Genomic DNA, 16369 nt, shown 5'->3' with positions numbered 1-16369 from the left:
TTGTATTTGGGACATACAGTTATAAATTTAGGAATTTTATTGGACTGGCCAATATTGTATCTGCTTGCTTTAATGAATTTGTAATGGCATTTTGTGCAAAAAAAATTCTGCACATTTTTATTGCTGTCTTCAAAGTCAGAACAAAGGCCCCTTTTTGATATCTTGTTTGTTTGAAACAGTTGATAGTGTACCTTGAATGAAAACCAATAGATCCTTTTCCACAAAAAGTGAGCAAAAGGGAAGTTAATACTTTGAGCTGAGGAAAAGCTAGCCTGTGTTATTTCCAGAACATGAAATGTCTGTGGTGACTAGTGAGTTATTCTTAGGTAAGTGTCAGTAGCTTCTTCAGTAGCCAGATTTTAACTTTCTGATTTACAACTAAAAGAGAAAGAGTAGACATTCAAAACTTTGTGTGATGATGCCTGAGTTAGTCCCTGTCTAATCATTGTTGATCAGCTATGCATGCTTAAAGCAGAGTGAAAAGTCATTTTGATTTTCATCAGAAGTCTTCAGAAGGTATGTAAGCAGTGATAGTATTACAAGATTCAGATAAAGTTAGTTTTGGAATTTGTGTGATTTCTGAGCAAGCCAGTGGATGTATAAAAAGAAAAACTCAAAAATAATAGATTGGATCCAAGCAGAGAAACCTAGGTAGTTTTGCAGAAGAAAGGGTGTGGCACATTTAGACTTGCTTTCTCCTGTAAGGCAGTAGTTTGGAAACACAAAATCATTGAGTTATGATTTGGAAGAAAGAATTAAAGAGGGATAATTTGTCCTTTTTTTCTTGCAACAGTCAGGATAGGTTTTTCTTTTGTTAGTGGGGAGTATGAAGAGCAGAGAAATTTAAATGCTTTCTGTCCATAAAGGGCCATAAAGTTTGTGATAGTGTCAAAACAAGGATTTTACATTCTTGCACCTGAAATTGCAGTCCAGAATATCCTGCTCAGTAACCAACTGAGGAAAATACTCATACTTGGAAAATACTCATACATTCACTTCCTTTTCACCTGTGAAAACCCAAGATATTTTTGTCTTTCAAGTTCCCTCAGTCCTGCGTAGCACAATAGATCAGTACTGCCTTATGAAGAGTGAAAAGGTTGCTGCATGCTGCTCAGCCTGTTTCAGAATCCAGAAACAGTGCAACAAGGAGTCAAGCTAAAATATCTGTACTGCCCCTGCACACAGTGCAAGTATTCAGTTGGTTGATTGTTTAATACATCAGTCAAATCTGAGTAAAAGTAAAGAAGGTGATATCTGACAGCTGTTTGACTATTAATAGTTTACCAGGAAGTCAATTAGCACAGTTCTTAGTGAATTCATACTTAGTTGACCAGTGCACTGAAGCAGTCAGCAGACAAAATAACATTTCCTGATTGCTCTCCTTCAGATGCTGTGAGTCAAACACCTCTTGTGTTTTGGTTTCCCAAGTTCAGAGTTTAGGCAGAGCCCTGTGGTTGAGCTGCCTGTTGGGCAGCCTCAGTCCCTCTCAAGCTGCAGGTGTCTGATGCTCTCCAAGGTTTTCATCCTTCTGACACAGTGTGCAGGGAGACTAACCACCTCACTGCATCCCACTGTAGGGATTAAGTATCATTTAGAGATACACATCATGGCATCTTATTTTTATGTGCTCCTAATGTTTTTTGTTCTGTACCAAGTCCGAGGCAGATCTGTGGTTAAGAGTATCAGCATTAATCACTCTGCAGATGCTGAAGAATGAATTTGAGGTGATGTGAATGAGCAGTACCCAGCGTAAGGAGCATAAGGACTGCATGTCCCTGTCTTGGTTAATACATAAGCCTCAGGCTACTTATTTGATAAAGTTTCCAAGCCCTTTGAGGAGCTAATTTTGGGGTTGGGAAATTCCCTTTACTTTCAGGACCAGAAAGAAAGGGATTGAAACAGCAGATCATTTGTTCTCTGAAATATCCTGTTCTTCCACAGAGAGTTCCCATAAGAAGAAGGAAAGAAAAGACTAATGAGGAGGTTAAGAATGCTAGGAGATACACTGGCTCCTTCTTTTTGTCTTCAGAATCTCTGTCTGTAAAGGAAGAGGAATTTTCAGATTCTGGTTATAAAAAAAAACAGACATAGGACAAAGAGTGCCTGTATTCCCAATGGAATGCTTTGATACTCTGTTCAAAAGGAGTCTCTGCTTTAAAAATAGAATGGGAGCAAGAGGAAACTGAACTTGTTCCCATCAGAAAGCAATGGTCTGCAAGCAACAAGAAGGAAAATCAGGCTTTTTACACATAACAGCTGTTGAAGTGGTGAAATCCAGTTGGAAAAAAGCTTTCCAAAGAGGATCCCTGATTGACTTACGCAAGATCAGCTTGTTGTTGCCTTCAGAGACAAAAGAAGTTTTCATGCAAGTGCTTTCCCTTTCCTCTTCCTGAGATCTGGATAGACAATTTGGAAAGTTTAAGGTAGTAATTGTTGGTGTTTCTCTCTGTCAGAGCTCACTGCCTGTTCATTCAGCAAAACTAAAAGCACAGCTCCAGCTTGCATACTCTCTAGGAAAAAGAACGAAAAAAAAGCAACCAGTGAAAACAAATTAACTCAGTGGAATATGAATTCCTGTGAACTGTGTGTTTAAACTGTGGAAATAATTTTGATCACTTCTCAGATTCAACTTTACTGCCAGGCATTTAATATCAGAGTAAAATAAATAGCAATGCATGTGTAGTGCTTCTGAATAGTGGTACAGTTCCTTTCACTGATTTTAATTCATATATTTGTTCAATTTTACTTTTATTTTGTAATACAAATAGTTAAATGAATTAAAGAGGAAAAGACAACTCTATCTCCCTTCTAATCTACTATAGCTCTCACTTGGAAGTACTTTTTTGTGTAGACAATTAGATCTTTGTTGTAGGAAAGCTTTTCACATATTAAATATTTTGAAAGTTTTCTTTCCAAATTCTATCTGCAAGTAGAATTATGTACACCTATAACATTTTGATTTATTTTCCTGATTTCCAGAATTACCTATGGAGTGAAGTAACTTTGATCTTTCCCCTTATAAATTGTAGTGGTTTTATGTACATCTGGCTTTCATGTAAGATGGACTATTTACACCTAATTAGTTTTTTTCTCTTAGCTCAGCTTTTTGTTTAGTCAGTATCTTCGGAGTACTGAGGTATAGCTTTGAAAGCATTAGGCCAAGCAATAAAAAAGAAGTATTAACTTTTTTGCTTTGTTGTCATGATGCCCATTGCATATATAATGCCAAACTGTATTATTGTTTTTGTTGCCAATTTAAATACTAAATTCAGACCTGTTTTGCAGTGCATCTCTTGCTTCTTCTTGTGAGCTTCTCCCCTTTTTTGACCTAAAAATCCTTTTTTCTTTCCAGTATGTGCTTCTAATCTACAGGGGTTTTTTATTAGCATGCAATTCTTTTTTTTAAAAAATCATTAAACAAGGCTCTAAGGCCAATTTTCATATTAGGGCCGCTTAGAGTTCCGTGTTTGTGAATTTCACACATTTTGTCCTCCAGGTGTTTTAGAGGTGCATGTGATGGCAGACCAAAACCAGCACCCCATTAGCTGCCTATCTAGCAATCCACAGTGCATTTAATAAATTGATTGTAACTTTGTTATCATCATGAAGCTACTCTCAGTTTTGAGTGTGAATTTAGCTGCAGTTTGAGCTATCAAAATAAAAGAATATGTTGTGATTTTACTTTTCTGCTTTTGCTTGCTTTGCTTTGCTGCCTTGTCAAAGTATATGGGGAGAGGGGATAGAAATAATATCAGCCTTTTCTGTTACATCAATGTTTTTCACTGTAATGGTGCTGATTGTATGTTCATGATGCTGACTGTGTTTCTACATACTTCTGCTATTCCAGCCTAATATGCTGCAAATTCTCATATTATGAAGTAATCAGATATCAGCATAGGATGTGTTTCATATTATGAATTTCTTGTTTTGAAGTAAGGATTTGTTGCTGAAAATGAAAGGATGAAAGTTAGAAGATTGAATCCTATCAGAATAAATATTGTTAGTGTAGCAAGGCATGTGTAATATTGTGGATTCTTTGTATGTTTTGCTCCCCAGTCAAATCAGATCAATTGTATAAAACCTATGAAATAGCAAAATAAACTTAAAATAATCCATTTTAAATCAACAATAAAATTGTTAGTGTTGTTTATTTTCTCTAAAACTTACTGCCACATTTTCATCTAGCAGTAATGAAAACAGTTACATGTGCCCAGTTGTTGGAGCATGTTGGGCTCTTTGCTTGACAACATGAACAAACTGCATCTTTTTAACTGGATTTCAGAAAGCATTTCTTCACTTTGCAGTGCCAAGATATTAACACCCACAACCTATGGCTTATTTATGTCTGTCTGTCTGTACACTTCGCTCAGTTGTTTCAGCACATCTGTCTGTAGGACTAAATAATTGAGTTGGGGAAATGATCAGGGATGAAAATAATTCAGTGCTCAAACTTTTTTTTTTGGTCTTCTTCCCAAGTCAGTACTCCAGTGGGACGACTGAGAGATGGCGTGAAGGGAGGAAAAAGAAGGGAGGATACAGCAGGTGTTCCATAAAATGTCTTCAAAGTATGATGTTGCCTCTATTAAAATACTTTTCTTTTACAGGAAAACTTCATGGAAGTAATTAGAAATCAGGAATTTCTGTTATTGCCAGCCACTGAAATTGCTAAGCTTTTAGCAAGTGATGACATGAACATTCCTAATGAAGAAACTATACTGAATGCACTACTCACGTGGGTTCGACACGATTTGGAACAGAGAAGGAAAGATCTCAGTAAACTCCTGGCTTACATTAGACTGCCTCTGCTTGCTCCACAAGTAAATTGTTCTGTTCCTCTCTAGTTTATACCATGGTTACAATGGGCATAATGTCTACAGTATAATTATATTGAAAGTGACAAATCTTAACATTTATAGTGATCTGAATTCTTAGAGCTGCATGTAAGAACTTAGCATCTTGTACAGGCGTGATAGTTTGTGTCTCTGTAAACTGCAGCGTATTCTGATTCTAGGACACAAAAAGGGAGGGAGCTTCAAGAAAATGTTGCTTTTTTTGCCTATAAAAATGCTTATCAAAGCTATCTTAGTCACTATAGGCCGTGTCCTTTTTAAATTTCTTCTATATGGAACTTGCACGGTTTGTTTGGCTCATTACATTTCCTCCATGTAGAAATAGCTAGGAAATGCAATTTGAATTAATTGTTTGGAGTGATTTTTCTTCTATTAACTCTTGATAGGCCATCACTGCATACTTCTTGTTCTTCCCAGTCAATACTTTTTCTCCTTCTTGGAGAAGATTAACAGAAAATGTAGAGGGAAGCTTTGGGCTCAGTTTGTTTAAATAGTTGGGAATTACAGTTTTCCTACTCCCCTAGGAATGGCTACTCTTGTTTGTCTCAGACTGATTCCCTCAAAGGCAGGGAGGCCCTGCAGAGACCTCCACAGATCAGAGGACTGGGCAGTCACCAACTGTACAAAGTTTAACAAGGAAAGTGCCAGACTCTGCAAATTGCATGGGGCAACCCTGGATGTACAGACAGACTGGGGAATGAGATGCTGGAAAGCAGTGCCATGGAAAGGGATCTGAGGGTCCTGCTAAACAGAAAGTTGAACATGAGCCAGCAGTGCCCTGGCAGCCAGGAGGGACAGCCCTGTCCTAGGGGGCATCAGGCACAGCATGGCCAGCCAGGCAAGGGAGGGGATTGTCCTGCTCTGCTCTGGGCTGGGGCAGCCTCATCTTGAATATTGTGTGCAGTTTTGGGCACCACAATATAAAAAGGATCTAAAACTGTTAGAAAGTGTCTAAAGGAGGGCAACAAAGATGGTGAAGGGCCTTGAGGGGAAGCCCTCGAGTATAAGGAGTGGCTGAAGTCACTTGTTCTGTTCAGCCTGGAGCAAAGGACACTGAGGGGACAATTCGGTGCAGTTACAATTCCCTTGGGAGGGGAGGAGGGGCAGACACTGATCTCTTCTCTGTGGTGCCCGGGGACAGGACCTGGTGTGAAGTTGTATCAGTGCAAATTTAGGTTGCATATCAGGAAAAGGTTCTTCACCCAGAGGGTGGCTGGGCACTGAACAGGCTCCCCAGGGCAGTGGTCACAGCAGCAAGCCTGACAGAGTTCCAGAAGTATTTGGACAATGCTCCGAAGCACATGGTGGTCCTTGGGGATGTCCTTTGGGGTGCTGGGAATTGGAGGTGATGATCTTTGTGGGTCCCTTCCAACTCTTATTTCATAATTCTGTGATTCACTTCCTGATAGCAAGTTTGTAAACTAGGTTTGATTATTTTTATTTGTTTTTTCCTTTCTTATTTTTCCTTGCTGGACCTTCTTTAGTAATATTTAGTATTTACTATATAGTCAAAGGATTTTGCTTTATGATTTTCAGTTTGCTTAGTGAGAATTCTCTCTTAAATGAAGACAATAGGATTTTTATGGAATCCAAATAATAAGTAAAATTCATTAAGACAAGAAAAAATGAGTTCAATTAATTCATAGTGATAAATCACATGCACTACATTCTGTGTATTTCTTCTAATCTGATGTCCTCTTGCTAGATAGTAAGATTCTCTACCAAGCATTTTAGTATTTATTTCCATACTGATTATTATATATTCAAAAGCAGGATTTTCTCAGTTGTGGCCTTGACTTTGTCATTCATTTTTTCTAGAAACATAATTCAGAGTAAGGCAATTGACAAGGAGAAATCATTGTTTTGTTGAACATTTACTTAATTGATAACTAAGTAGCCCCTCCTGTATTCCTTTTAATTAATTGTCTGTAATTGAAACATCTTTAGGAACTGAAAGTACAGAATTTATCCCAGAAATATGTACTGAAATCAAATTATGTCCACTCAGTAGCTGATTAGGAAAATAGCAAGATGAAATACAGAAGCAAAATTATATTTTATTTTATTATTTTATTTTTAATTTTTAATCTCATCTCCAAATATATGCTTGTATTTCTAAAACAACCTTTTTCTGTTACTTTTTTATTTATTACTTTCTTTAGCACATTAAAGTGTTGGAGCTATGATTTTAATATGGAAACATTTAGTAGATGAGTAAACTTATTTGAAGTGCCCAAAACAGTCTTAATATTTTCAGAATCAAGTTTTTCTTCATGATTATGTGACATTTGACTATCTGACAGCAAATATAGCATAATTAAAAGCTTTTTAGTTTTATGGTTGATGAATTAAAGGTATTGGAAAGAAATTAAATTAGAAGATTGAACATCATGCTGAAACCAAAACCATTGCAAGAAGAGATGTAGATACACTTTAAAAAAATCTTCAGGAAATACTATGACACTGTAACACTGGAAGCAAAAAAATTGTAAGCAATTGTTAGTTTTATTGGTTGCTTTTATGCATCCTTTGTAGACATCTCTGGTTAGTGCTAGCAGTGTCCTAAATATTTGTACATTTATTTTTCCTAAAGATGAATATTTGTCTGCCTCTTTAGCTGTAAGGTGGCAAATATTACTTCTCTGATAAATAATGAAAAAGATGAAAAAATTAGAAATTTCTGAATTACAAGATGGCTCAGATTCCTTTTGGACAGAAATTCCTAGTACTGGAGTATCTGCACTACCTTTCTCCTTATCAGATTTGCAGTTACTATGATTTCATGCTAACATGTGATTTGTAAATGCTGTTAGAAATGCTTTCAGTACAAGGAATGAAATCAAGTTGCTTTCAGAGACTGACTCTGTGCTGTGAGAAATTCTTTATAGGTTGAGTGGGTTAGAAACTGTAGAAAATGTAGGTTGCATTTTGTTGTTGCAGAACTCACATTCACACATAGTGTTGCTTTAAATACTGTGTGCTCCTTGTCCATCAGAAAAATATATTGAAAGTCTGAATTGGTCATGTTGTATTCAAGGCTTACTGTTCATGCCTGCAGTTCTGAGAGTGTCTGATTTAGGACAATAGGAATTAATTGGTTTCTTATATATATATATTTTAAACCATGTGCAATTCTATGGCATTGCACACTGGCAGTTAAAAGGCAGCTTTTAGTTTATTATTTTATAATCACAAAGTGTCCCTGTGAAGTGATACTAGCAGTCCTTTGGGTCAAAAGAAGAAATAATTGAAGGTATGAAAGTAAAGAATGAGATTAAGTTGCCTCTACTAATTTACATGAAAACACTTGATTTGCTATTTTAAATAGTGAGAACTTTGTCCACTTAAAGAAATGCTGCAGAAATCTCAGTTTTCTGAAAATCACTGATAAAGGGCTTTGAGAAGGTTTTTTATTCTCTCTGTGATGGTTATGTTTTCTGTCATATTTTGTGTTATTTTGCCTGATACTGAGGTGTTCAGGTTTAGCCATCTGTACTTACTTGTATCCCTTCTGGAAATATGGTTGTCATGTTTGCCACTTTGCAGCCCTAAGGCAGCTTTATTATAGATAACCATATTGTGCACATCTGTTTCACAGCAAGTCCCTTTAGTACTTCTGATGACTGATACCACAGCAGTTTTGTACCTGTTAGTGTTGGCTGTCAACAGCTCAATAAAGACATCTCATTCTGGTTTGTGGACTTGAATGTCTAATATTCACAAAGTGTTTGGATTTTGGCTTTTCAGAGGCATCTGCCTTTTTCCCTCTCTCTTTTTCTGACAAATGTCCAAATCCCAGTGGGGCAATTCATTTATTTTTTCTGTTATTCATGCCATGTTGTGCAGCTCAGAAAAATGCCAGTTTACAGACTTCTAATAAGTAGAATGGGACTCTCAGTGTAATTTTTTCCTGCAGTTTGATAAATATGGACAAATCACTAAAATATTTGACAAACCACTCCAGAATCTTTGACCTTAAAAACTTCTGTTAGTAGTCTTTACTATTCTGTGGTTTAACTTTATTTAATTCATATTTAAGATTTAAAAGTTGCCAAATTTGCTTGCAAGCTTGATATAAAAATTTTAACAAAGGCTTTTATTAAGTGGTACACTGTGATCTTGGTCACTGTTAGGGTGAGGAACAGAATATATATTAAAATATTCAGCATGTACTGAAAGGGCTTTTACAGACCTCTGCATTGGGTGAATTTGGGAATAAAACCATGAGGTTGGACTGACTTACATACCCAAAGCCTTTTTCCATTTTCTTGAACATTCCTGCACAGCACTGGAACTCGAGATTATGTTTCCTTCCTTTGGACCATTAAGCTGAAATCATCCATTAAGATCAGATGGCCTTCCACTTTAAATATTTATTTATTTGATGGTTTCGCTCAAAATGTGAATGTTCTCTTTATTAGCAGTTTATTTTCACTCTACCCTATTTTTTTTATATGACCATTTTGAAAATACAGAGATTTTTAAATCAGGCAGTGAAAGTGTTTGTATAAAACATTATCTTGGTAATCGTGGTTTTGTTTTTCATGCTTTTATTGTTCATAGCAATACAGCTTGTTTGATTTTCTTTCTTTTTCACAGTTTCTGGCAGACATGGAGAACAACGTGCTCTTTAGGGATGACATTGAATGTCAAAAGCTCATTATGGAAGCAATGAAGTACCATCTGTTGCCAGAGAGACGACCTATGCTGCAAAGCCCTCGCACCAAACCTAGAAAATCTACGGTGGGCGTTTTGTTTGCAGTTGGAGGAATGGATGCAACAAAAGGTATTGGCTTATGTAATGTTTAGCTGATGAGCTGTTTTGGTTCTTTTTAAAAGAAATGCTCAATAGATTTTTTTACAACCTGTTAAATCTAAAATTCAAGGATTTGGCAGTACAGAACAGGAAACATCTAAAGTGTATACAGTTTATTAGGTTAAAAAGGTCTGTATATCTTTGAGACTGCTGTAAATATTCTGGAATCTAGAGTTCTGATTTGAAATTACCATAGAAATAGCTGATTACTGAGTAGTGAAGTTTAATGGAATACAAACTAATCTTTATTTACTTGAGAGGGCAGTAACTTGGAAGAAAAGGTCTAAAAGGCCACAAAGGTGACCTAAACATGCTTTAAAAAAGCCAAAACAACAAAAATATTTTGACTAATTGTTAAATAGTTCTGTCAAAACTACTTGATTTTTTTTCATAGAAAATTCCATACTTTTTAATGGTAATTAAAAAGGATCTGGTAAGTTGGAAAAGTTAGAGCAGAGAAAGTGTTTTCTTTAATTTGTTGTTTTAAAGCTGTTTCTTGGTAGTTCATGTCACATACCATCAACTTTTTTCTCTAATATTACAAAACAGTTGATTTCAATATGTGATTGCATTCCACATGGTTAGTTTATATTCCTAATGTTTCTATTTTTAAAGGCTTGATTCTGCAAAGCAGTTACAAAACCTGGTTTTTGTCTCAAAAAGTACCAAGAAAGTTGTGCTTTGTAATGGTGCAGTTAATTGCTTATGAAGTCAAAAAAGACTATTTGTCTGCACACACTTAAGAATATGCTGCGGGATATCATGGTGTCTTGTGGGAATCAGCATATTACTAAAATGCAAACTACCCTAGTGCTTCAGAGCTTGTTCTTTTTCCATATGTAACTTGCATATATTGTCATTCAGGAGCTACAAGCATTGAAAAATACGAACTTCGTACCAACACATGGACTCCAGTTGCAAACATGAATGGACGAAGATTACAGTTTGGAGTTGCAGTCTTAGATGATAAATTGTTTGTTGTTGGTGGCAGAGATGGACTGAAAACATTGAATACTGTGGAGTGCTACAACCCTAGATCAAAAACTTGGAGTGTAATGCCACCAATGTCCACTCATCGTCATGGTCTTGGTATGTACAGTTCTGTAAAGCCTGACTGCATATTTTTTAAAGGTTACCTGGTTTAGGATTCGTCAAAAAAGAATTCAGAAATAAAGTTTGGGGGGGTGAAAATTTTGTTTAGATGCCAACTGCTTATTCAATGTCCTTTCTCCTTCAGATTATATTGAAGATGATTGTATTTGGTAGCATCAGCTACCAAAAGAATTTTTTTTTTCTTTTCAGTTTTGTGGTGCACACTGGACTGCCACTAAGAAATTCTGATATTTATTCCTCTTAATTGTCTGATCTTTATTCCCCTTAATTGTTTTCATATCTGTATTTTAGGAGTAGCTGTATTGGAAGGTCCCATGTATGCTGTAGGAGGACATGATGGCTGGAGCTACCTGAACACAGTAGAAAGATGGGATCCACAGGCTCGTCAGTGGAACTTCGTGGCTAGCATGTCAACTCCCAGGAGCACTGTTGGTGTAGCAATATTAAATGGAAAGTATGTGAAGGAGATTCTGTTTTCAAATTTAAAATCTCATTATTTTAATGTAATTAAAAGACCATCTTAAATGACTATGAATAATTTCTCTTGATAGATACCAGTTAGTAGCATTAAGAGCCGTGTTTCTTCATTCACAGTAGAGATACTGTGCTGGGCCAAGCAAGCCTCTCCACAGCATTACAGCTGTGTGTCAAGTACAGTGGGGCCCTCATCATCCTAGTGACAGTCAGCTGGACTTGCTTCAGTATGGCAAGATCTTTCTTAAACCAAGAACCTGCTGCATTAGAGTATGAAATTTGGCAGAAAATAATCCCCCTTGCATTCCAGCTGGTCCCCAGAGATCAGAGGGGCTGGGTGCAGCTGGGCCTAATTTCTGTTTATAAGCAGTTCAGTGCTGTAAGTCTGGTTGCATTCAATACTTTAACAACCACAGAGCCACAAACAGTGTGGTTTTTTGAAGCTATAGAAATGCAGATTTGGAGCTGCTGATTATGAATGCACTTACTGCATCAGCACTAAATATACTAAGGCTATAACCAAGCTAAGTTAGCAATTCAGTCTAAATTAACAAATTCAGTCTCTTGCTTCACCCTTAATTAAGCTGAATTTCACCTTGGTATGCACATACTCAGTCAGAGATGCAATTCTTACTAAAGAAGTGTCCCTGCTTTGGGAGTAGAGACAGGTGCAAGCCATGTTTTGCCAGGGTGACACAGCAGACAAAAGCTACTGAGTAGCATTGTGGTTATGGCAGAATATTTACACTCTATTGTCCACAAATTTTCACTTCCTGTTTATGTGCTATCTGTTCATCTCCCTTGAGCTACTTGAATGCTGCCAGGTAAAAAAAGTTTTTTCACACTTTTTTAATTTTGGAAGCCTAGTCACTGGCAAATTAGTACTGCTGAAAGACACCTACAAAGGGTTCTCTAAGATCTGGAATAAGTCCAAGAATGAGTGGAAATGCTCACTGCCTACAGGAGGGAGGGATGAACTTGAACAACCAGCAAGCAGAGTGCCTTGGCTGCCTTGGAACTGCAGTCTCAGATACCTAAGCTGGGTCTTAAGCTTGCTATATATTCAGCAGTGGGTCCCAGGTATGATGAAAAGCACCAGAATTAGAGCCTCACATTTTCCTATTATCATAGAACATTGCCTAGACTCTTAATGGAGGCAGCAACAAAAGATCTCTACAGCTGACCTTTTAAAAACACATGCAGCATTTCAGATGCAGGAACAGTAACTTCTGCACTTTCCTGTAATGTCTGTTTGTAACTTGGTTAAGTTTCAGTGATTGAAACTGAAAAACCTTCATATAGAGAAGTTAATATGGCTTTCTCCGTGTCCAGAATGTGAAATCACTGCATAAATGATCAAAACTCTCTCCATGCTTTGAGGGAAGGTAAATTTGGGAGCTTCATAAATTTTGTGTTGCATAAAGGATTGATTTTAGTAATGAACTTTATGGAACTACAGCAGAGTTCTACAGAAACCTTCAATATATTCCTTACCTTAAACACTGTACTGTTTAAGGTAAGGAATATATTGTTTTACAATAAGAAATATATTGTTGTACTGTTTAAGGTAAGGAATATATTGTTTTACAATATATTGTAGTACAGGTACCACTAGTGTTGTAGTAGTACCTGTACTACTAAACAAAGAAACTTCCATGGATTTTTTTTAAAGCTTATTAAGATTGTTACTGAGAAGGACTAGATCAACCATATTTACAAGATGATTGTATTTAAGTTCCTTGGTCAGTATGTGTAAAAAAACAAACACTAGTATTACCCAAACTGAGGACATCTTGAATCGTGCTTCACGGTAACTGTTGTAAATTCACACTATCATTATCTGCAGTATCTAATGTTTGTTTGATTATCTAGCTATTCTTAGGCTCTGAAATAATTTGAGGTGATTTCTCACTGGATTTTACTTCTGATGCGTTGCTTCCTTTTTAGAATGGCTTCTGTGTTCCTACTTTTCCAAATAATAGTGCTGGGCATGTCTGCTGCTATGCCTAGAGTGCTCATAAATTCTGTTCATAAGCTCTTTATGAAGTTTGATTATTTGATTAGTTTTAAAGGTTCATCTGTGATTGTGTCCTCCTAAACCAATTTTTTTTTCATTCATTTCAGCCAGCCCTTGCAAATAATTGAATTCTTCTGTACCAAATGCTAGAAACCTTTTTCTTAGGACTAAGCAGATTGGGCCACCTAGTGGGTGTGAGGGATTTAAGGTAGTGCTGTCAGTCATGCACTAAAACCCTGGTCCAGAAAAACACTTGAATGCCTAAGATGAGGCAGGGTAGAGATGGTGCATGCATAGATCCACTACTGAATTTGTCCTTCTGACCCTGCAAGTCACATATGTAATTTTGAAATTGTTAGCTATAGGCATAGGTTGAAATATAAATGCTGTGTAAGATATTCAATTTTCTGTAAATTATTGTTGTGATGCATTGATCGTTACAATAGGAGAAGATTGGAGCAAAATCTTGCCTGAGTATTGACAGCAGAGCAGTCTGCTGAAAGTTGAAAGTCCTCTTCTAAACTTCCCTTTTTAACAAACTTGAAATCCTTCGTGTTTCACTAGAAACTGTCTTATTCAGACAACATTTATTTTCTTCTTTTTGTTTTTGTTTTACTTTGTAGGCTTTATGCAGTTGGTGGTCGAGATGGAAGTTCTTGTCTTAAGTCAGTAGAATGTTTTGATCCTCATACAAACAAATGGACTCTCTGTGCTCAGATGTCAAAAAGAAGAGGTGGTGTAGGTGTAACCACCTGGAATGGGTTCTTGTATGCCATAGGGGGCCATGATGCTCCAGCATCCAACTTAACATCCAGGCTGTCAGACTGCGTGGAAAGGTAATGTCCTGCTGGAGGCATATCCTGCCATGGGCTTCTGATTGTGCCAGTCTGTCAGGGGATTTATGGAAAGAGCTGTGAGTAGAAACCCAGTTGAATAGGTGTGTTATTTTTAGCATGAACAGAGGAAACTTACATATAAAAATATGCTATGTAGGCATACTGTGATTCAAAATGTTACCAGGACAGAATATGTAAAGCAAATTCTTCTTAATGCAATTCATCTAGATTATTTTAACAATCTCATTGAATTAATTATGTTGGGTAACTGAAACAACGTGGAGTTGATTGCTTTTAAAAATGGAGCAGATCTTCTTTTACACAAGAAGTCTGAATCTATTCATATAATAACTTCCAAAGGAGTTAACAGTAAGGTTTGGTGAATCTTTATATATCAAATTCTTTCTTGTACCCTCTAATGACACTGGGAAATTGGAATGTAATTCAGTCATTCCTAGGTTGGTATATCTTTCTGTAACGTGATTAATGAATGACTGTATCACAAATTGCAGTAGTACATGTGATCCATAAAATAATTTTAGAAGGTAGTAAATACTTCATAATTCACTGTATTAAATCTTCATTGGCATTTTATATATTTCTGAACTATGCTTTAATTCTCTCCCTGCTCCCCCACCACCAACTGTAAAACTTTTCTTCTTTTCTATTACCTCCCAACACTTAGAGTAAGTCCTCATTGCCCATATTCTTCTTTTACTAAATTTATTCATGCCAGAATATATATTCTACCATTAACCTCTAAAAAATACAAAATAAAAGAACACCCACAAACCAAACCAACAACAACAACAACAAAACAAAAACAAACAACAAAAAAAAAACCCACACCACAAAAATCCACCACAAGAGAGCTGTAGTTTTCAAACTTTCAGAGTCATAGTAGACCTGAAAATAGTGTGGCCCATAGCCCTTAACATGCAGAAGTTGCACTGAAAAGACCCCAGAAAGGTTTGCAGATAGGAAGCTACTTCTCAACAAATACCAAATTTTTAGGGCTATACAGATAATCAGAAACCAAAGAGAAGCAGTAAGTCTGTGTATTTTTCTAAATCAGTATTTTCTGAAACAAAGTTACAGAACTCATTAATAAATAGGAATCATCTTGTAATGCATTTTGTCCTTGTTCTTTAGGTGAGTTGAAATTTAAGACCATCAAATTCATGGAACTAGTTCCTTAAAAAAAATAAAGAATTAAGAAATATTAATTTAAAAAATCAGGCTTTTATGACCACACTGAACTTCTAAATTATATTTTGCAAAAGAAGTTGCTATTCCCAGATAAATATAATTGCTTATAAATTATAAAATAATTGGAAAAGTAGCTTACTAATCACCCTCTTCTGTTTGCATCTGTGCTTCAAGTAGTTTTCATGTTACAGTTATGCTTGCATGCATTTGTGTAATTCTTTGACTAGAGGACAGCAAATAAAATTGCTAGAGCTCTTTGTATCTATGCTCTTCATGCAAATAAATTAAGACTATTGTCTTTCAACTTGTTTTTAGCAAGTATGATCTTAGCCAAATAATTCTTTTCTTTGTACAGTTTTTAGAGCCCTTCAGAGCTCTGTAATTACATTAGTTCTGCTATAAGCATCTGCAGTCTTAAAAAAGATTGTCTCTTTTAGTCAGATTAAAATATATTCCTTGCCATAAGCATAGCATGGAGTCTCCTATGTAGTTCTCAATTTGACTTGTAAAGAATGTTGATAATGTTCTAGAACCACACAATTTTTTTTCATTAAACCATCTGCTGTTTACTGTGCTGATACTTCTGGTTTCAAAAGTGTTGTAAATTGTCTTAATGGTTTTGTATTTCCCATATAATTTTTTCAAACCACTTCTGGGGGTTTGAAATATAATCTTAGTAATGGTAATCTTAGTGCCAAACCAAATTTTACCAGCCTGTGCTTTGACATACTTAAAGCAAGCACTTGCTCTGTTGTGGTGTAGCAGCAGAACTGTTTTTGGCATGGCATGTTTAGACATACAAAGTGTAGTAAGAGCAGCTGTATAATGGCTGTATGACTATTTGGAAAGCAGCATGAAGTAGATATCTGGCTAGTAGTGACTTGTGTTACCAGATGACTAAAGAAGCCGTTTCAAAGGGAGGGGAATTGAGGGGGGAAAGTCCTTTAAAATTGACATTCAGATCTGTGCTGTTCTGTTTTCTACTACCTTGACAGCATCAATTCCAGCACATTTTGTTGTTGTTGAATTTTGGTAACAGTTTTAGTGCATAACA

General features: G+C 36.3%; 1 protein-coding gene across 2 annotated transcripts in view; it reads left to right on the top strand.

Annotated features, from left to right (window-relative positions):
• Positions 1-16369, top strand: part of KLHL5 (kelch like family member 5) — a 50040-nt gene that overhangs the window by 29891 nt on the left and 3780 nt on the right. For both annotated transcript variants that reach the window (XM_063157413.1, XM_063157412.1), the window contains 5 exons: positions 4605-4817; positions 9450-9636; positions 10531-10755; positions 11071-11233; positions 13894-14106. In XM_063157413.1, coding sequence (XP_063013483.1) covers positions 4605-4817; positions 9450-9636; positions 10531-10755; positions 11071-11233; positions 13894-14106 — 1001 coding nt within the window. The remainder of the gene's footprint in view (positions 1-4604; positions 4818-9449; positions 9637-10530; positions 10756-11070; positions 11234-13893; positions 14107-16369) is intronic.

This window comes from Melospiza melodia, chromosome 5, assembly GCF_035770615.1.
Source record: "Melospiza melodia melodia isolate bMelMel2 chromosome 5, bMelMel2.pri, whole genome shotgun sequence".
Classification (NCBI taxonomy): Eukaryota; Metazoa; Chordata; class Aves; order Passeriformes; family Passerellidae; genus Melospiza; species Melospiza melodia.
The sequence above is the reverse complement of the archived record's forward strand: the minus strand, read 5'-3'. Positions and strand labels throughout refer to the sequence as shown.